Source organism: Plasmodium brasilianum, chromosome 4, assembly GCF_023973825.1.
Source record: "Plasmodium brasilianum strain Bolivian I chromosome 4, whole genome shotgun sequence".
Taxonomy (NCBI): domain Eukaryota; phylum Apicomplexa; class Aconoidasida; order Haemosporida; family Plasmodiidae; genus Plasmodium; species Plasmodium brasilianum.
Window position 1 is genome coordinate 318780 of NC_090117.1, and position 22663 is coordinate 341442.

General features: G+C 26.9%; 6 protein-coding genes across 6 annotated transcripts; 4 read left to right on the forward strand and 2 right to left on the reverse strand.

Moving 5' to 3' along the window:
- Positions 1 to 2460: 2460 nt before the first annotated feature.
- On the forward strand, positions 2461 to 3954 carry MKS88_001079 (thioesterase/thiol ester dehydrase-isomerase; the record flags this gene model as incomplete). Its single annotated transcript, XM_067219735.1, has 1 exon — positions 2461 to 3954. The coding sequence occupies one exon, from the start codon at positions 2461 to 2463 to the stop codon at positions 3952 to 3954; it is 1494 nt and encodes a 497-aa protein (XP_067075011.1).
- Positions 3955 to 4707: 753 nt separating this feature from the next.
- Positions 4708 to 5031, reverse strand: MKS88_001080 (40S ribosomal protein S26; the record flags this gene model as incomplete). Its single annotated transcript, XM_067219736.1, has 1 exon — positions 4708 to 5031. One exon carries the CDS (start codon positions 5029 to 5031, stop codon positions 4708 to 4710), a length of 324 nt encoding a protein of 107 aa, XP_067075012.1.
- Positions 5032 to 7031: 2000 nt separating this feature from the next.
- On the forward strand, positions 7032 to 8464 carry MKS88_001081 (E2F-associated phosphoprotein; the record flags this gene model as incomplete). The annotated part of the gene is made up of 4 exons (XM_067219737.1): positions 7032 to 7173; positions 7393 to 7671; positions 7903 to 7978; positions 8143 to 8464. The coding sequence occupies 4 exons, from the start codon at positions 7032 to 7034 to the stop codon at positions 8462 to 8464; spliced, it is 819 nt and encodes a 272-aa protein (XP_067075013.1).
- A 1189-nt stretch (positions 8465 to 9653) lies between these two features.
- Positions 9654 to 16451, forward strand: MKS88_001082 (uncharacterized protein; the record flags this gene model as incomplete). The annotated part of the gene is made up of 8 exons (XM_067219738.1): positions 9654 to 9854; positions 10010 to 10213; positions 10389 to 10499; positions 10697 to 10762; positions 10962 to 11089; positions 11444 to 15008; positions 15535 to 15989; positions 16271 to 16451. The coding sequence occupies 8 exons, from the start codon at positions 9654 to 9656 to the stop codon at positions 16449 to 16451; spliced, it is 4911 nt and encodes a 1636-aa protein (XP_067075014.1).
- Positions 16452 to 17460: 1009 nt separating this feature from the next.
- MKS88_001083 (calcium-dependent protein kinase 1) lies at positions 17461 to 20236 on the reverse strand (the record flags this gene model as incomplete). Its single annotated transcript, XM_067219739.1, has 5 exons — positions 17461 to 17523; positions 17745 to 17822; positions 18081 to 18199; positions 18340 to 18439; positions 19013 to 20236. The coding sequence occupies 5 exons, from the start codon at positions 20234 to 20236 to the stop codon at positions 17461 to 17463; spliced, it is 1584 nt and encodes a 527-aa protein (XP_067075015.1).
- A 1369-nt stretch (positions 20237 to 21605) lies between these two features.
- MKS88_001084 (uncharacterized protein) lies at positions 21606 to 22250 on the forward strand (the record flags this gene model as incomplete). Its single annotated transcript, XM_067219740.1, has 2 exons — positions 21606 to 21688; positions 21842 to 22250. The coding sequence occupies 2 exons, from the start codon at positions 21606 to 21608 to the stop codon at positions 22248 to 22250; spliced, it is 492 nt and encodes a 163-aa protein (XP_067075016.1).
- Between the last annotated feature and the right edge of the window lie 413 nt (positions 22251 to 22663).

The following is a 22663-nucleotide window of genomic DNA, read 5'->3' on the forward strand; positions in this document are numbered from 1 at the left end:
TATATATATATATATATATATATGTATATACACGCATGCATACGTACGTACATATGCCACTGTGTACATGAAGCCACGTTTGACTATTCCTCAAGAAACAAACACAATTTGCAAAAATGGTCTACACAGCGATTTGCACAGCGATTTGCGCAGCGATTTGCGCAGCGATTTGCAAAACTGTTGAGCATTACTCTAATTATACACTGAACCATTTGTACAAACAAGTGAGGTCCATTCTTTTTATTCTTTGCTTTTCAAATACGCAATCCTTGAACGTATTTGTGTGTGTACGTATATGCGTATGAATATATGTGTATATATGCATACATACATATATGCATACACATATATGCATATATATAAATATATACACATGTATATGTATATGTGGTACTCACTAAAATGGTGGGATTCCTTTCCTTTCACTCGAACCTCTTATAATTTGGGATTTCCAGAAAATATTTGAACTGTGGGTAGGAGTGAGTGTGTGTGTGTGTATGTGTGTGCGTTTTATTAAATAACTCTGATATTCCAAAAATGCTCATAAAATAAAATTTAAAAAGAATATAGTAAATAGTGATATTATAAAGTACATATATACATATATATATATTATACAATGCATCCATGTTCTCCTTTGACATAATTCTATTTTAATCTTTGTTTTTTCGCCCTTTTTAATTCGCTTATATCTTTAATTTTAATGATTGGTATAATCATACCAATTAAAATTGTTGATACTTGTGCACTAATTTTTTTTTTTTTTTTTTTTTTAAATAAGAGCAAATATATACATAAGTACATAAATACTTATGTATATATATTATATATAGGAAGAAAAATAAATTGCCGTATGATTAAAAAAAAAAAAAATAATAAAGATACATGAAATAATAAAATTTAATCGAAATACCTCGCGAAAAAATGAAAAACCTAGTATGTATATTTTTTGTTTGCAAAAAAAAAAAAAAAAAAAAAAAATAGGTCAGTCAACTATAAACAATTTGTTCACTAGAGCATATTATGCATTAAAGTTATAGTTTTATTCCCTTCGTACATTTACATATAAGAATAGAATATGTTTTAAAGCACACATTTATAATAGTAGACTATTGTATATTTAATTTTGCACTCAATCATTTTTCCATTTTGCGATTTTTCTATTTTATAGTTTTTTCATTTTGCAATTTTACCATTTTACCACTTTTCAATCATTCTGCTTTTTTATTTTTCTGCAGCCCCATATATCCAAGAAGTAAATTCGAAAAGCTGTGCAGCATGACCTTTTCTTCTCCTGTGTTACTGTATCATTACTTTTATCAATATATATTATAGTAAACTTATATATTTATATATGTATATATATATATATATATATATATATTATGCCTTTTTAATAGTCAGATATAAATATTACATAGTATTTTTTTTAATAATGTGTTTTATAATTATTTTACAAGCGCACCAGGAGCATTTTATTTAAATATTTTATTAATTTAAATCTTCAATTGTAGTATCTTCTAATTTTTAAGAGTACATAATAATACATGTGTATACATGAGCAAAGGTATGTATAAGTACATGCGTAAATACTTAAGTACCCACATAAGTACTCACGTACTTAAGTATGTACATTGGTACATGCGTACGTTATTATATTTATAATTATAATAGTATAACTTAATTTAAAAAAAAAAAAAATTGTTGTTATAATGAGAAGCATAATTTTACACACAGCACTATAAACTAAACTGTACGCACCACACAAATTTAAATATGTGTACAAAAATTATGCATAATATATGCACGCATACATATATGTGAAACATATATATGTTTTTAGAAAATTCCATTTTAATATTTTAATAAATTTATGTACGTCTCATTCTAGTATTCTTTCTATAGTGTTTCCAAAAATAGATATGTAGCATAATACTCTTTTCGTTATGCTATGACTTACTAGTTTAAGGATACTTGTATTTCTAAATTTATGTAATACTCTGTGCTAAGCTTCGATGTGATTCGTTATGCTTCCCTATGCTTCATTTTAAACGATCGTGAGTGTTATCCACGTTCGTGTTATTGTATAAATTAGTTTGATTGCATTCTTTTTATATGAACCAGCAATTGACTTGAAATTGTAGAAGAAAAGAGCTCAGTAGTAAATATTTGAAATAGAACTATTTGCAAGGCATTGAAAGGGGCAACTAATTTTTAGTTACAAAATATACATGTAGATATTTTATTGTATATCTACCGTGGCATGTACATGCATATGTATGTATAGCTATGCCTGTGTGTAATTATATATATATATATATATATGTACATTTAGACACATATCCATATATGCAGATAGTCATATTGGCATAGTACCCATATTCGCACAGCACTGCGTACATGCATAAACTGAAGGTATTGCCTCTTTGTAAGCCCGCACAAGCCGTATCGATAAGAAACATGTGTACATCGAATAAGCCGTTCCTCAAGTTAGAAAACTTGAATAAGGAAAATTTCCAGCTCCTAAGGGAAAAGACATTAATACTGAAAAAAGAAAGAATCTATGTTGACATACCAAAAAAGAGCTTACATGTAACTAGTATTGAAAAATCATGCCCTCTAACATTTTTTATGTTAAAATATAAATATAAAATAGATATACAAAATATACAAATCAGAGTTGTAAAAGACATTGGTGAACTGTGTACAAATGATAACGAAATTTATGATGAAAGTCAGATTGTTGACACATCCATACATTATGCAAATGATGCTAATAAATGTAGTGATAAAAAGGACGAAAATTTCTTAAAATCGTTTGTTCAATTTGATATACCCGTTTTGAAAGAATTTGATAGAGTATATTTTTTTAAACACATAATTGAAATAATAGATACGCTAGCAGCTGATGTAGTATATAGACACAGTATAGGAGGGTATAAAAAAAATAATAAATACAATTTTGTAACAGTATTATTTAACAATTTAAAAGTATATGAAAAAAGTAAAATGCATCATGAGTTTTGTTTCTCTTTGCATGAACAAAAAGGATTGATTATAAATTGTTATATTGTTCATTCAGGAAATACTTCATATATACTAAAGCTAGATTTTTTTCAAGAAAATAAACTAATTTTTGATATATATGCAACTTTTGTTAATATAAATCATGTAACGTTTAAACCTCAAGAAGTTGTGCATGTTAATAATTTACTAAATAATGAAAAATATGAACAAGTCAGGAAATTTGCATGTTATATTAAAGATATACAAAATATGTTTAATCACAAAGATATTAAAAATAAATGTTTACATCAAAAGGATATCCAATTTTTATTAAACTATTTTAAAGATATTAAAGTAGAGGAAGGAAAATCATATTTTTATAATAAAAATGTTAATAACAATACAAATATATATGATGACCAACCAAATGAAAATAGTACACAAGAGAATGATGAAAAAAATACATTAACTATTATTGACAGTATGGTGGACACAAATAATTTATCTTTTTATAAAGGAAAAAACAATTTTTATTGTAAAGACTCCTATATTGAGTCTAAGCATTTTATATCCTCGGAGTTTAAAAACATACACAATTTTACATTTGGAGGATATTTGGCCTATTTATCTTTTTGTCATGCTATGACCATAATCAAACATTTTATATCACATCCTATACTTATAGAAGTTAACGAAATACAATATATATTACCAGTTCCATACAATTCGGTTTTTTCCTTTAGAGGAAAAGTAGTATATTGTGATCAAGACAAAATTCAAATTAAAATTGTTGCCTATTGTTTTGATTTTAAAAAAAATGCCTACTATTTGACCACCATATTTGATATGTCCTTTGAAAACAACGCAGAAATTGCTTTTATTCCCCAATCAAATGAGGAAATTAAGCTCTACTTATTTGCGTACATTCGTTCGCAGCTCTTGCCTTAGCACTTTCCTTAGCAGCTTACGTACACTTTTTTTTTTTTTTTTTTTTTCCTGAACAATTGCTTAATTTCGTGTACACACAGGTGTTTATACATGTGTATGAATAGCTAGCTTTTTTATTTTTTCTTGCATATCAGAAAAAAAAAAAAAATTATTGCTGTTCATATACTTTGTGCGAAGCATTGACAAATAAATGTTATTTTTTTGAGTAGTTTTATTATGCTTCTATCCATTTTTCATTTCTTTTCGTTTACTGACTTTTTTTTTTTTTTTTTTTTTACGTCCGTTCAGTAAAAATAAATTGATAATAATACGGGCCTTACTGTGAACAAATTCCCATCTTCTCATTTCGTCCAATTTCCCCTAAGGGATTAAAGAAAAAGGCAAAAAAAAATAGCAATAATAAAATTATTTTGCGCTTCTCTTTTTCATTTTGTTCATTGGGAAATAATATGAAAAAAAAAAAAAGGTGAATTCTCTTTTTATTTAGCACTTTTTGCTGTAAAAAAGGGGACAGTGAAAGACGTAAAAGCAGATGGTATATCATCCCAACTGCAACGGACTCTTTTGGTAATTTTCGTTAACGTCAGAATTGCTTCTTAGTTTTTTGAATTTTTGTTAAAATAACATAAAATGAAAATAGAACTTTTCTTTCTATACACACATGTAACAGTACATGCAATTCGCACATACACACATAATATACATATATATACTGCTGTGTGTATGTAATATAAAAAAAAAAAAATTCTTGGCTTATAATTGGGACGGGTTGACATGTTTGGCTGTCTCTTTTCTTACTCTTCTCTGCTCTCTTGATCTAACTCTCACAAAACGAGAATGAATTGCACACGAAACACAATAACACTGTTTGATATACAATTTTGGTAGTTGAAATGTAGAGTATACGGATGCTTCCTTTATATCCCTTTGTGCTGATGTATCTACAATATTTCTTATGTTAAATCTTTTAATCGCTTTATCTTTGGGTACACATCTTCCACAGTTGGAACATCTCAGAGGGTTTACGTGCCCCCTGTTGTGCTTCGATCTTCCTCCATTTCTTCGTTTCTTTGGCATTTTGCTTTAAAAAAACTTTCACAAAAATAGATAAATAAAATAGGGAAATGGGGGGAAAAAGATAGTTTATCAATTTTAAATTGAAAATAAATAAAACAAAATGAAAAATGAAAATGCAATTCAAACTTAACACATTATATTATACATACGTACATATACATATATATATATATATATATATATATATATATACGTGCGCACTTATACATGTATGCATTATATTATTTTTGTAGGTTCTTATAAAAAGGAAAACTAAAACGATTATATGAATTAAACATCTTTTTTGGTAATTTTTTATCCTTTCTTTTTTTACCTGTAATAATTTTATTTGTTAAATTATGTGAAAGAATTAAGGTAATTTCTACTCAATAGTATTTCTATTTTTTTTTGTTGAGTGACAATATGCGTTATTATGTTTTCACAATTTGCAGAATTATAAGAATTTTCAATTTCTTACAAAACTATTTTTTAAAAAACATATTTTAATAACACATTATATGGTGAAAATAAAATATATATAGTAATAAAGTAATAAAATAATGTAATTAAATATCTATTCATTTTACGTAAATATATGTTGCATATAAATATATATATATAATATATATGTACGTAGGTATAAATATGCGCAGTGACTGAGATTAGCGGCATATAAGTTATAAAAAAAAAAAATTATTTGTCAGTACGATGAAAAATATATATATATATATACGGTATAGCAAAATCTCTGTACTTTTTTAGTATTCTTTAAACCCCTTTAAAGGCTTTTTTTTTTTTTTTTTAACATTTCAAAGCTATTTTAATATAGTTTCAACATTTTGATAATTTATTATTTTTTATTTTAATTTTTTGGTAAATATAGATTCTTAAAAAAAATAAGCCAAATATTTCATTTTTTGTCACATTATTGGGTGTACAAAATTAAACACTTTTTTTGAACAATCAAATCGTTTCACTCTGCTAAGTAGCACGTATATATATATATATATATATATTTATATTCATACTTATATTTATATTTGTACAAAGATGGTTGTACAGGTCCTCCAAGAAATAAGAGAAGAATTAAGTTTACTTTTTTTTCTCCAAAAAAATAAAATTATTTTAAGATCTGAAAAAAAAAACCTTTAATGATATAAATAAATTTATATATAGTATGTATGTATGTACGTTTGTATATGTATATACCTGCATAAGTCTGACAGGTGTATTCATGGTAAACTTTGGAAAACAGTTTTAGAAAATTAAGCAACAGGGAGTCAATCCTTTTTAAATTAATTTTATCGTACAACATTAAGTTAAATATTTTATTCTTTTATTTACCCAGCCTCCACTGTGGAAAGTATATGCATGTATGTATAAAAACATACATGCATATACACTTTTATTTGTACATAAAAACACAAATTACAAATAAGCTGAATTTACATTTAATAAAATGTGCGAACTGTGTTAGAAATTTTTCCGAATCGTAAAAAAGCTGAACTGACAGCATAATTTGTTAATACATTGTAGTACGTTTCGAAAAAAAAAAAAAAAGTTAAAAAGGAAAGATATTTTCATTAATTCATTTTTTTTTTAAAAAATTAAATTCTCATAAGTTTTTTGTTTTATTTTGTACATTCTATAAAAACAAAAATAAAAAGGGAACTACAGTATACTTTTGAGACTCTATGTTATACTCAGACAGGATATTTTTTAATACATACTTGCACATATATATATATATATGCATACATTTGTTTTTATAAAAAGAAGAGATAAATTATGAAAGCGTTCATAATTTTTTTTCCTTAAAATTTTAAGTACTTATTCCGGCATATAAACATACATATATATACATATATATATATATATATATATATATATATATATATATGCACATATAAGTATATGCATACTTATATATATACATATACGAATACTTATTCATACATATACATATGTGTGTGGGTATGTACCCCCATTTTCTTTTCCCCTAAGTTCGAACTTCACTTCACATGAATGCAAAAAAAGTAAATAATGTCATTAATCTTTTAATTAATGAAATAAAATTAAATGAACAGTCAGAAATTACACAAGATTTATCTAAAGAAAAAGGAATAAATGTTGCAAAGTCATTTTTGAATATTAACTGTTCAGGTAAAAAAGAAAAAATGAAATAAAAGAAAAAATGAAATAAAAGAAAAAAGAGAAATAAAAGAAAAAAAAGAAAAACAAAGGCTCAATTTATATTCCTTTTTTTAATAGCACAATTTTTCCATTTTTCTGAACAAGTTCATTCCATTTGCAACGAATGTTTCTATTATTACTGAAAATTTTAAATACGTATAAATACTTGTTTCTCACATTAATACACAGGCAAAGAAAAAGTTTATAATCCTACAAAGAGAGAACAAAAGGGAGACCAGCAAAATGTAGGAAATGAACAAAATGTAGAAAATGAAGAAAATGTAGGAAATGAAGAAAATGTAGAAAATGCCCCAAATAACGACAGACAAAATATACCGGATGAACAGAAGGAACTCAGTGACTATAACACGGACGATGACGTTATTGGTGATATGGAAAAAGCGGGTTTGGAATTCTATGATGACAAGATTGATGATTATGATGAAGAATATGTAAATAAAAAATATAGTAAGGCTCTAAACATTATTAAATCAAAACGTTTTAAAATTTTTCGTCAAAATTGGGCTTATATATGAGGATCTTTATTATTCAGATATTTTGTAATCTATTCGTTAACATTTTTATGTTCTATTATCTGCATTCGTTCTTTCCTTCCTTCATTCGTTCCTTCATTCATTTATTCATTCATTTATTCATTCATTCATTCATTCATTTTTTTTTTTTTTTTTTTTGTTCCAGGATTTTGCACAAAAAGCTGTGACTCAAGTTTGTGCTGCTGTGGTTGCTTCATACCTGTTTGTTATCAAAGTCAAAGGTATGTCAATTATTATTATAATATTATATTTATTTATTTATTCTTTTTTTTTAAATCCATTTTTTTTCCCCATTTTATATTTAACGCTCTCCTTTTATGTTATTTTTTTTTATATTTTAACGCTTCTTTTCCAATTTTTTTTACTTTATCCTGTATTATCATAGACATGAATATTATGTGAATCAGTACAGAAGTTTATATGCTGTTAATATAAAGATAGACGAAGAAACAACATTAAATGAGCATGATGTTAATCTTAAAAAGAACGCTAAAGGATATAGTGCAGGTCTAAAGGAAGAAATGAAAGATAAAGAGGACGAAGTTATAAATAACAGTATAATGCAAAATACTGGATGTGTAAAAATTCCGGGAAATCAAAAATTACAAAAATATCATGCTGTTTTTTGTATAAATTGTAATAATCATATTGCATATTTTGAAATAAAAAAAAAAATTTTCCACTTTTTTGATGTCCTACCAGATTAAATATATATATATATAAATGTACATGTTCTACTTATATTCATCATTTTTACGGTTATGCCTTTTTTTTTATTTTTTAAATTTGAAAATTTTTTTTAAAAACTATTTTTTATTAGTTAATTATTTTGTAATAATTTAACTCTTCAACAAGTAGTAAAGATTTTAAAACTTGCTCACTCTTTTTATTACTCCTACTCCTAGTTTTTTTTCCCCTTCCACTGATATATAGTATCACAAGGGGTAACAATATTCTTTGCTAATAAGCATATGTAAAGGCAAAAATAAGAAACATAAATTATAAAGCGAAAAAAAGCAAAAAAAAAAAAAAAAAAAAAAAAAAAAAACCCATACAGAAAATAAATAAAAGCTTATTAAAGGAAAAAATGAAGAAGTAAAAAATGAAAAGGGAACAAAAAATTATCTTTTTCGAGATGTAAATTTTTTTTTTTTTTTTTTTTTTCTTGTTCCAAAAAAAAAGATTTTAAAAAAAAAAAAACATTGATACTCGTTTTAATCTAACAAATATATGCAAATTGTATGTATGTGAATGTTTTCTTTTTTTTTTTTTAAGTTTTATTTTTTTAATATTTTCTTTTTTTTTCCTTTTTACGAGAATTCGTTTTTTTTTTTTTTTTTTTTGCATTAATTTTTTTGTATTATTGTTTCCTTGCCACTTTGTTTCGTTCCCCTTGTTTCTTGTACTTCGTTTCTTCGCTTTTTCGCTTCTTTGATTTTTCGTTACTTCGCTTTTTCGTTTCTTCTCTTTTTCGTTTCTTCTCTTTTTCGTTTCTTCTCTTTTTCGTTTCTTCTCTTTTTCGTTTCTTCTCTTTTTCCCTTCTTCTCTACTTCCCTTCTTCCCTTCTTACACTTTGTTTCTTTGTCATTTTGTTCTTATTTTTGTTTTATTTTCTATCATTTTGAATATGTGGGCGTGTATGGTCACTCGATGAAAAAAAAAAAATATATGACATATACATCTTTTTCGTGTAACCGCAGAGAATTATCGTATCAAAAGAAATAATTTCAAGATGGTTTTCTGTTCATAATGAGAAATGTACGGAATACGTTGTTCTATATTTACTCATCTTTATTTGAAATTTAATTAATGATTATATAATCCTTGATATATGTTGTAAAAGATAAAGATTACATTTGTTCATAAAAAAAAAAAAAAAAAAAAAAAAAAGAAAAAATGACAGAACAAAAAAATAACAGTGAGCAAATTAAAAATGAAAACAATGAAAATAAATACTTTTCTCAATTTTACTCATTTTTAAATTCCAATTATATTAAAAACTCTTTTGAAAACAAGTTAGAACAAGTCCAAAATAAAAAGAGAAAACCCTTATCTTCTAGAAAAGCCTACAAGTATCTCATCCAAAAATTTAAGAAAGTTTGAATAAAAAAAAAAGAAAAAATAATCATTTTTTCCATTATCATGTACTCCTTATTGATACAGTCGATTTATAATTTTCATAGTATTAAGCACACACACATATGTACATATTTTCTCTCTTCGCTTAATTTTCCCGTTTTGTACTTTTGAAGGTAGCCATAGATTGTAATTTATTTTCTGAAGAAATTGAAGTGCACAATGAAAATGAAAAACTCATCATACAGTTGTTTGGAAAAAGCTCAGTTACATTAAAAAAACTTTATAAAAAGAAAAGACTTATTGATCACTACTTTTTCCTTCTTATATTATTTAATATACTTTCAAATTTACCCTATTCTATTATACCTATTCAGAAGGTAAAACATAACAGTTGTTTCCTATCTTTTGCAATTAAAATGTCTCAAATAATATACTCGTGCATTTACTCATAATGATACTAAACCGCATTCGCATACTCGTACGCATAATGATAATAAAACCCACACGCATACACATACTCATAGGAATTACCCTACATTTATCTTCTCACAGTTTATAGACATATGTGACCACTACATGGCCTATGGAGTAAACCTTTTAATAAATTTAAATTGCTCATTATACAATAAAAAAAAAAAAATTCATAAAATATACTTCGAACCGGTAATTTTTGCATATATAATTTTTTTAATGTTTGTTTGAGTAAGTATGTATGTGCGTATGTACGTATATCTTTCCATTTTGTATGTACCATTACTTATTCGCCTAAGCAGCCTTTTGTTCACTTCACGTGTTGAGCCTATTTTTTGTATGTCCACGTGCTCACTTACATGTCGACAATTCTTTTGCTTACAACGCAGGTGTATTACTTGTTCACTTCATTGTGGAATAACCATTTTTTCCACATCTCCCTGTCTAACACGATGGTAAGTAAAATGAGTGATAATATGATGCGATGGTATGAAGCAAGGCATTGAGTGAGATATAAATGAAAAATGAAGTGTGAAATGAAGTGTGCAATGAAGAGTGAAATGAAGTGTGAAATAAAAGTGAAAAATAAAACAAATATGTAACAAGCAATTATGTACACATTTTTCTTTTTTTTTTTTTTTCTGACTTGTTCAGCTAATTTTATCTTTTTTCTATAAAATTTACATTATTCTGAAAAAGCTAGAAATTAGAAATGTAAATTTGTTTGACAACATATATGTCTTGTGCGCCTCCTATGTGAACAAGATAAATTCCATGTTATGGTAAAATAAACACATGTATAAACACATGTATAAACACATGTATATATATATATATATATAAAGCAAGATAATTTCATTATTTCGTAGAAGATGAGAATCTGCTGACTTGTTACATAAGTGCAAATGAGTAAATATATGAAAGCAGCTTTTTCATTCATGCGCCTTTTAGTTTTTTTGTTTCGTTAAATTTGTTTCACATTTTTTTATTCGTAATACCACGTTCATTTTTACGCTCTTATTTGCTATCAATTTTCCTCCTGTTATGCTTCACTTATTCTATTTCTGTCATGTACTCATCAAACCCCTTTCCCCGCCCCCCCTCTCTTATTTTTCTCTTTTACATCTCAACCGCAGGTTTAGCATATTTCTGATCATTAAAAGAATGCTCATAGACGAATGTGAAATAAAGATAATTAAGAAGAGGGGTACGTATTTAATTTTACCTATATTTATTGATATAATAAAAATATTGGGTGTATATGATGAAATAATAAAAAAGACAAACATAAGTCCACTAGTAAAACAATATGAAGAATTAAAATTATTTTTGTTATTATTTTTTCACAAATTATTGTATAATTTAATAACAGAACATGAAATGCTACCAAGGAATATTTTTAAATATTTGCAAATAAATAATAATATTATATTAAATAAAAAAAAAAAAAAAAAGAAAGAAAGTAATGTATTGTTTTCAGACCATTGTAATAACAATAGTGCGAGTGACTTATATAATAGTTTTTACAAATATGCCAATACGATTAATGAGAAGTATGTATTTTTTTCATTTTTTGAAAATTTTTGTTTATATAACACTTTTACTGATGATGGAAAGTCAAACGAGTCTCTACCCTCTATCCCTTTTTCCTTTTCCTTGAATTCGGTCATCTCGTCAATCCTATCGAGCGAAAGGGAGAAGTACAAAAAGGAGATGAGAAAAAATGAAATTAGCAATAAGGAGATTAGCAGAAATAAAATTAGCAGGAATGAATTTAGCAGAAATAAAATTAGCAGGAATGAATTTAGCAGAAATAAAATTAGCAGAAATGAATTTAGCAGAAATAAAATTAGCAGAAATGAATTTAGCAGAAATAAAATTAGCAGAAATGAATTTAGCAGAAATGAATTTAACAAAAACCAGATGAGCTATAACGAGGTGAACAGTGAGGGAAAAGAAAAGGAAAAAAACGATCACAGCAGAAGTGGTAACTTGCCCACTATACCGGATTACACATCGTGTGCAGCAAATGAACAGAAACTATCACAAATAATAAAAATATACAAAAACAAAATAGATATCTTAAATATGCAGTACACGCATTTTTTTATACACAAATACAAGAATGAGAGTAAATACATTTTGCTTATTAAAAGTTATTTCAACGATTACTTATGTGCGCTTGTAAATAGCTTGTATATCTATTCAAAGATCATATACTCGGGTAGGTTATTTGGGTCGTGTGCCGGAAAAGCGAGTGGTACTGAGGAGAATGGCGGTGATAACAACAGCAGTAATATCAACGGCAGTTATACCAACGACAGTGATACCAACGGTAGTTATACCAACGACAGTTATATCAACGGTAGTTATACCAACGACAGTTATATCAACGACAATGATAACATCAGTGGTAACAGCAACAGTGATAACAACACCATTGATGTGAATGGAGGTGAGACGCGAAATGTTTGGAAGGACGAAGGATTAAGTGGAAAGGGGTCAAGTGGACAGGAAGACTCAGAACAAAATACACATCAACGGAGCGTTCAAAACTGTAAGGAAGAGAAGGATGAAATTAGGTGCGCACTCAATGAACGAGCAGAATGCTCCTCAAAAGGGAATGAGGAACAAGTTGAAAATAGAGATAATGGGGGAAAGTACGTATACGAAATGGTGGAAAATAATCAAAAGGCTCGTTACTGGAAAACAAATGAAAGCGTAAACGTGGAGGAGTTTTACATGATACATACACAAAAGGTACAAACAAACGATGATAATTATATGAAAGAAAAAAGAAAGAACGGAAAGAAAAGAGTGAAAGTAAAGAATGAAAAGAAAAAAAAGGATATAATAAGGGAAAAATTCTCACAAATGGACAAAAAAATATTAAACACGCTGATAAGTTTTATAGAAGTACTGTACAAGAATATTTTTAAAAAAATTTTAAAGAAAATACAAAATTGTAAAAGCATTAAGGATCTGAAATTACATTTATATATCGAAAAAATTTACGAATATAAAACATATTATTGTGTGAAAAATAGACTAAAGCATTTTTGTTTTGTCTTATTTTTTTCAGTAGCATTAAAAAATTTAATTAAAAGTTATATATACAAAATAAAAAAAGAAAAAATATATGAAAGTAATTTGGAAATTTTTCAGTCCACATTGATATATGATACATGTAGTTTTATTAAAATATATAATCAATTAAGAAAAGCAAACTTTAAAGATTTTTTTAAGAACAAATATATTAATTTTCTTGTTTATGTTAAAAATATACTCACCGTACCATACGATAAATTATTTCATTACTCAATTAAAAGTAAATATTTTCTTTTTCTCATCAAAAATAAAAGAATTGATATTAATTTTACCAATTTCATGGTGCAATATAAATTAAAAAATCAACAAGACAAAAAACAAAATGATGTGAACGAAAACTTTGAAGATAGTTATAATATCCTACCATTTAATTATAACGAAAAGTTGTCATTTTCACTAGCAAACAGTGCTAAACAAGAAGAAAAAAGGTATATGAACAAAAGTAATAACAAAATAAAACAAACAATACTTAATCTATTCAATTCATTCATTCCAGTAAATAATAAAGTTTATGGAAACAATATCTCATATAATATTTCACACAGTATTTCGGATAACAGTCAAAAGGGAAACAACACATCCATTCAGATCCTCCCTAATGAAAATATTCCTCATGATAGTGCAAGCAGCATGCACACGGACCACTTATCTGATAAAAGGACAAAAAATGAAGGAGAAAAATGCAACTATGATGACTGTATGCAGATTGAGAACTCCAGGCCAAATGAAATTATCGCCTTTTTGCAAAGTGACAATAATTGTTCCAAGAGTGACGTAAACTATTCAGAATATAACAAAAAATGCTCGCAAAATGACATGAACTGTTCAGAATATAACAAAAAATGCTCGCAAAATGACATGAACTGTTCAGAATATAACAAAAAATGCTCGCAAAATGACATGAACTGTTCAGAATATAACAAAAAATGCTCGCAAAATGACGTAAACTGTTCAGGAAATGCTAGCTGTATTTCCGCTCCCAGGTTCAACACTTCTGATCATGAGACCAACACCTCTGAAGGTAAGAAAAGCGAAAACATAAAACGAATGGAAAAAAGCGAAAATGATGTGGGAAGCCAATATGATGTGAGAAGCCAATATGATATGAGAAGCCAATATGATGTGAGAAGCCAGTACGACGTGAACAGCCAGTACGACATGAACAGCCAGTACGACGTGAACAGCCAGTACGACATTAGCAGCATATATAGTGACGAACTCGAAGAAGGAAAAAAGAAGAAGGAAGAAAGTACGCCATTTGGGATCAGCGATGATGAAAACAACTATTACGTAAAGGTTTATATAAAAAATTCAAGTGAACAATTTGATAGAAAGATATTACTATTAAAAGATGATAAAATATATTTCTATAGTTCAGAATGTGCTATCTCTTACGACTCCTTTTACTTTTTAATGGAAATAAAAAAGATATATTCATGTGATGGTTTTTTTGATTCCTTAATTAATTCACAAATGGTGCGAACAGGAAATTCTACATACTCCTCAACAGATGATGACAAAGTTTACTCAAGAAGCAAATGTAGCATTTCCTCGGAGAGTGAATGGCAGAAATGCGGCTTTGATGCAAAAATAGTAGGTTTTTAAAAAAAAGAGCTCACCGTTCGTATGTACACGTGATCGTACGTTTGGATTGACGCCCCATATATATGTCAATGTATGTGTTTGTACATGTGTGTATGCATGTAAATGTATGTGTTTGTACATGTGTGTATGCATGTAAATGTATGTGTTTGTACATGTATGTATGCATGTAAATGTATGTGTTTGTACATGTATGTATGCATGTAAATGTATGTGTTTGTACATGTATGTATGCATGCAAATGTATGTGTTTGTACGTGTATGTATGCATGTAAATGTATGTGTTTGTACTTGTATGTATGTAAATGTATGTGTGCGCGCACTTGTACGTATCCTTCAAACGCGCAATGTTGTACCTTGTGCGCGATAACTCTCCACAGTGGTACTGCCCGCGCTCTGCACACCATATCTTTAATTTCTTTAATTTCTTTAATTTATTAAATTTATTAAATTGTCTCTTTGTAATTTTCCCTTTCTTGTATGTCTTATCCTTCCCCTCGCCCATTACACCACCCAGATTTTTCACAATTCACTGAGAAAAAATATTCATTTGATGTTCATAGACCAGTCATACAAAAAAATTGTATCAAAAATCAACAATTCTTTAGTTCATGAAACAGATAGAAGGTTCGAATACATAAATTTAAGCTATGATAAAAACAAAGAAAAAGAAATTATATCCTTATATTTTGAGCATAATATTAAGAAGGAAAAGGATAACAACAAGTGTTTTAGTACCGATGATAGCAACAGTGAGTCGGAAAAGGATGAGTCGTCAGATAATATTGAACGAACTGAACAGTTAGACAAAAAAATTACGAATCCTTACGATAAATATGAATCAAGTGAAAATGAAATAGACGAAAGTGAAAATTTATTAAATGCTATTCTAAACAATAATAAGAATTCATTACAGAAAAAAAGAAATTCTGCTAAGAGTAACCATCTTCCAAATTTCTTTAACTTTGTAGAGTATAAATATTCTTCTAGCACCACAGATATATATATTAAAGAAAAAAATTATTTCTCGAAAAAACAAAAAATACGAGTAAAAAAAGAAAATAAAATGAAACTATTTAAAAATATAAATAAAAATGATATATATAATTTATTCTATGAAGAAATATGTAGATTATGCAAAAATAAAAATAACAACATTTCAAAAACAAGTTCAGATGACCTTTTTTTTTACAAATCTGTGAACAGCCTTTACCATACAGTCAATCTCTCATGAGGTTGTGGTCATGATGTAGTCGTGTTGAGGGTGATAGGCATTACGATAAGCATTGTGATAGGCATTACGATAAGCTTTGTGATAGGCATTATGATAAGCATTGTGATAGGCATTACGATAAGCTTTGTGAGAGGCATTACGATAAGCATTGCGATAGGCATTATGATAAGCATTGTGATAGGCATTACGATAGGCAATAAACTATACAGTGTTATATGCATTGTGTGTCCCATAGTATGTATTTTGTCTTTTTCTTTGTTTTCACTTATCCGACTACTTTTATATTCCTTTATACATATTCTTTTCCCCCCTTTGTTTTTTAAAGATATATTTTTTCTGTACCCACTTCGTTGTTATTTTCTGTTTGGCTTAGTTTTTCCTTATTTGGCTATATATATAGCTATTATACAGTCTTTAATATCTGACCATGTGATTTTATTCTTTCATTTGTTGACAACCCTTCCACTTTTTGAATTACAATATTTTATCCATTTTACTTTTTATTTATATTTTTCTTTTTTCTTTTTTCTTTTTTCTTTTTTTCCTCCTTTTTCCTCCTTCTTTTTTCTTTTTTCGTTTATCCTGAATTTTTAAATTCTTTTTATTTTTTTAATTTATCAAATAACGACCCATAATATTTAGTCATCTCAGCAGTTCTTAATTACACTAATTTACATATGCCCATTATCATTTTTCACCAACCATCATTACAACAAAATGGTATAATAAAAGTGAAAAAGAAAAAAAAAAAAAAAAAAGAAAAATTGATGTTTCAATTTATCAACATATGTGCCATTCTCAGTTGAACAAAAATGAAAAATATATTTTTAAAGCTAATGCGATTGCATATATATATATATAAATATATATAAATATATATGTGCCTTAAAAATAGGATACCACGCAAGACGTTTTTGCGTATGAATTTTAGTTTATATTGTTTCCTTTTGTTTTTAATTTTTTTCTCTTAAATAAAATTCATTTTAGGAAAAATGATAAATAAAAAATTATTGACATAGGAACATTAAAAAAATAAATAAGACTTTAAAAATAAGGAAAAGAAAGAAAAAAAGGGAAAAGCAGAGATAGAAAGGAAGAAAAAATAAATTAAATTTAAAATATTACTACTGCTAACATTATTAATAGTTATAATATTAATAATATTATAAATGTTCTTTTTGTTTTTATTTATATTTTTATTTTCATTTTTTATGACGATTTATTATCATCACAAATTTTGTGCATCATACTCACGAACTCTTCAAAGTCAATCTGAAAAAAAAAAAAAAAAAAAAATAAAAATAAAAATAAAAAGGGGACACAACGATGTGAGTACAGTAGTTTTTATTTTTCTCTTTTCAGTGTGTGTGTTTGCACACTAGAGTTGTTGTATGTTCTAATTTTTTTTTTTTTTTTTTTTTTGCATTTTTTTTAATTTGCTCCTTCCGTTCTTTTTGTTCTTTTGCTTCCTTTTATCCTTTTCGTGTTATTACCATACTGTCCTTATTTTTATCGGCTTCCTCAAGAACGTCATTCCACAATTTTTCACTTATTGACGTCAAACCAAATAACTGAAGAAGTAACAACATTTATATGAGTATGTACAAAAGTTTGAAGCAAAATAAACATGATAAGTGTATCGAATAAACATGAAACTACCACTTGACTAGTTTCCACATATTTGCATGTAATACAGATAGGTATGTGCATATCACACTTATACGTACGTGTGTATGACATATATATATATATATATATATATATATATATATATATATCTGTGTGTACTTATGTATGTATATCTTGTGTATCTCTTCTTTCTTGCTTACGTTTGCTAATTCTTCCCTTGTTATTTTTCCACTCTTATCCGTATCGAATAAATTAAAGGCGTCCCTTAATCTCTCTTCACTGAACAAAATTTGCTTGTCCATACATACGGAAATAAATTCTAAAAAGGGAAATACACAGGAGGGAGAAAAAAAAAAAAAAAATGTATATATATATATATATATATATATATATATATACAGCAGCTCATAAAAAAAAAAAAAGAAAAAAAAAAAGGGTCAACTTCTACAATTGGTTTACCTGAGTATTCAATAAATCCATTTTTGTCAAAATCCACTTCCTTCAAAATGTTATCCACCTCTTCTTCTACATTTTTTAGCTCACCCAATTCGTTTTTGAACTGAAAAAGAAAATTAGTAAAATGGACGGATGACGAAATAACGAAACATATATATAATAGCAAGTTACGCAGAAATGTTGCACGAATGGAGAAATAATTCCCTATTTGTTCGTAAAGCTCATTTAAGTGTTTCTTCTTCATAGCAAGTGCACAGACACAAGTAAATACAACACGCACAAGTAATGTGCATGTGCATGTGCAGGTAAATGCGTAAATGCACGTATATTCAGAAATGCTCATATATGCGTAAATGCACGTATATTCGGAAATGCTCATATATGCGTAAATGCACGTATATTCGGAAATGCTCATATATGCGTAAATGCACGTATATTCGGAAATGCTCATATATGCGTAAATGCACGTATATTCAGAAATGCTCATATATGCGTAAATGCACGTATATTCAGAAATGCTCATATATGCGTAAATGCACGTATATTCGGAAATGCTCATATATGCGTAAATGCACGCTTATTCAGAAATGCTCATATATGCGTAAATACACGTATATGCACACACACACACACACACACACACGTTTGCACGCGTTTCCGCCTGCGGTAGCCTTACATTCCTCAGTATGTTGTAACCCTCCATGAGCTCCTTCTTGTCCAGCTGACCATCCCCATTTTTGTCTAGCTTTTTGAAAATGTCCGTTAGCTCTTTTCTCTCTTCCAATGTAGTTAGTTTGCTTCCAATGAATAAAATGGCAGCTTGAGCTAATTTCTGACTTCCCTCAAATTTCCTCATATTTGACAATGCACCGAACAAGGTTTTCTGATCACTCTTGTCAATATTATCTGCATATTTCTTTATCCATTTGCTATTTAAAGCTTCTTTAGCTGTAATTCTTTTATTGTAGTCATAAGTTAGCATTAATTTTATTAATTCCTTTGCTTCTTCACTAATATTTTTCCAATCATTAAAATCGAAATAGTATTTCCCCTTTTCTACTTTTTTAATTATATCTTGATCATTTTGACCACCAAAAGGTGGGTATCCACATAATAGTATGTACATTATAACACCACAAGACCATACATCACATTTCTCATTATACTTTTTTCTTAACACTTCAGGTGCTATATAATATGCTGTTCCTAATCTATCTCTTAATTTATAATCTTTTGAAAAAAAAGAAGATAAACCAAAATCAACAATTTTAATATTTAATAAGCTATTTTTATTTTCTAATAAAATATTTTCTGGTTTAATATCTCTATGAACTATATTATGTGTATGTAAATAACAAATTCCACTTAATACTTGCTTCATAATATTTGCTGCATCACATTCATCAAATTTATGTCTGTTAATAATTTGTTCAAATAATTCTCCTCCTTCATAAAATTCTGTCACTAAATAAAAATATTTTTTATCTTCAAATACATCAAACAATTTTATAATATTTGGATGATCTAATGATTTTAATAAAGATATTTCATTATATATTTCTTCATTAATTTTCTCATCACTATCACAACTTTTGTTTCTACTAGTTGAATATCTCATCTTATCAAATTGAGATTTTTTAATTACTTTTATTGCTTTTTCCCCATGCCCATGTTTTTCTCTACATAATAATACTTCACCATATGCACCACTTCCTAATTTCCTTACTTTGAAATAGGACTCTCCTATTTTACCTTCTTTTTTCCTTACATACATACCAGGATTTAAGGCTAGCTCGTCATTATTACTACCACTTAGTTCTTTGCTCTTATTCTGCTCATTCAGGTAACTAGAGCTCTTAGCCCTTAGTTCATGTACTCCTTTGCTTTGATTACACCCCATTTCATGTTAACTTAAGCGAAGAACTAGGCAATCTGAACCAGGGAACGCAAAATAACACACAGCAAATGTAGAATACAATATGACTGGTAACACGTATGCAAAAAAAAAAAAAAATAATAAAATAAAAAAAATAAAAATAATAAAATACTACTCTGAATAGGCTAATTAAGCCGATTAAACGGTAATAAAGTAATGCAAACAGCAGAATAGGGTTAATAAAGTGTTGCTTAAAAAGAGGGCTAAAACGGAGATAAGATGCTGCAAAATGTATTTACATATTCATATACTCGTACATATACACACCTAAATTTCCACGTACAAATATCTAATTGTACGCGTACACTTTTGTACATGTATATGCGCACATATGTGTATGTATATGCACATACAATACTGTGGAAAATTTTTAAAAGCGTTAAAATTATAGGTGGTAGGAAATGCATGAAAAAGATATAAATGTATATAAATATAAGTATGTTTGTATATATGTATGTGCATTTTTTAATGTGATATATCCCATTATTGTTTACCCTTCTGCGATATATATAAATATTTGTACTATATACACGTTAATATGAATACGTGTACACATATGCACGTATATATTTGTCTATAAAAATGAATACACAAAAGCGTATATACATACACATACATACACATACATATACATCCATATATATATATATATATATATATATATATATAACATATATAAACACGTGGATATATTCACAATCCCCTGAGCGCACAAAAATTTCTCACATTTTCATTATTAACGGAAACAACAAAATGTATATAAAGTTAAATAAAAAAAAAAAAAAAAACATATAAAAACTCATAAAAACACATAAAAACTCATAAAAACACATAAAAACTCATAAAAACTCATAAAAACACATAAAAACTCATAAAAACATAAAAAAAATTAATTAAATTTGTAAAAAACGTGCGTTAGTATCCGGAAAATACATATATAATAACATTTGTATATTATTATATATATATATATATATATACAATATAATTATTTATGTGTATATATATTACAAAGGTAAGAAGAAAAAGATATTTTTATTATGTATAAAAGACAATTCAAGGGAGCATTGTGCACTTTTCAACATCTATAAATCTTTTATCTTAGCAAACATAAATTTTTCATTTTTTTTACATTCATAAATACTACAAAATAATGTATTTTATTACCTATTATTTTACTTATTATTTTTTTTTTTTTTAAAGTGTGCACAATTATTAAAAAGGTAGAGTATAACTTCTTTCTTTTTTCTTTTTTTTTGAAAACTTAAATTATTTGGTACAACAGTTAATTTTTTTTTTTATCAATATAGTATTAAATTTTTAAAGCAGCATTATGAGAAATAGTGTGAGCGTAAAAGAACGTCGCGATTTTTCCTTTTTTCTATTATATACAAAATGTAAATATGTAAATATTATGTATATAAATAAATGTAAATATATCTATAGATATATATTAAAAATATATATTATGTGCACATATATTTACATATATACACATTTATATTTATATACGAAATTCACGCAGGTACTGCGTCATTATTCGAAAAATGTTTAAAAAAAAAAAAATAGAAAAATTAACAAAATTAATGAAATTAGCAAAATTAACAAAATTAGCAAAATTAACAAAATTAGCAAAATTAACAAAATTAGCAAAATTAACAAAATTAACAAAAATAGCAAAATTAGCAAAATTAACAAAATTAACAAAATTAACAAAATTAGCAAAAATAGCAAAATTAACAAAATTAACAAAATTAACAAAATTAACAAAATTAGCAAAATTAACAAAATTAACAAAATTAGCAAAATTAACAAAATTAACAAAATTAACAAAATTAACAAAATTAACAAAATTAACAAAATTAGCAAAATTAACAAAATTAGCAAATTTAACAGAAATAACAATATTAACAAAATTATTCGAAATGAAAGTAACCATAAAATTAGTTACAATTTTACCCTATTTATAAAAACGTAGGAAATTAAACTCAAAAATATTTATCGTTATAAACACAAAAAAATTCTCCCACATTTCGCTCTTCGTTATTTTAAATTATGCAACTGCAGTTACTAAACTATAGGACACAAATGTTAAATTGTGTGATAGTGTCAACCATATTTTGATCATAGTTTTAATATAAATCAAGAAAAACAGAGAAACAAATATGAGTAACGGGATGTGTGTATTTGTAAATTTGTACAAACGTTTACATATACATATATTACTTACACACGAACAAAATTGTACGCCTAGTTTTCCAGACCCAAATAGGGTAATAAATTGTTTACTCTTTAAAGTAACCTCTTCATTTTATGGAACGAAATTCGTAAAATACAGCGATTTCTCTCATTTTTGTTTCCCCCTTTTTTTTCTCTCTATATATTTTAGTG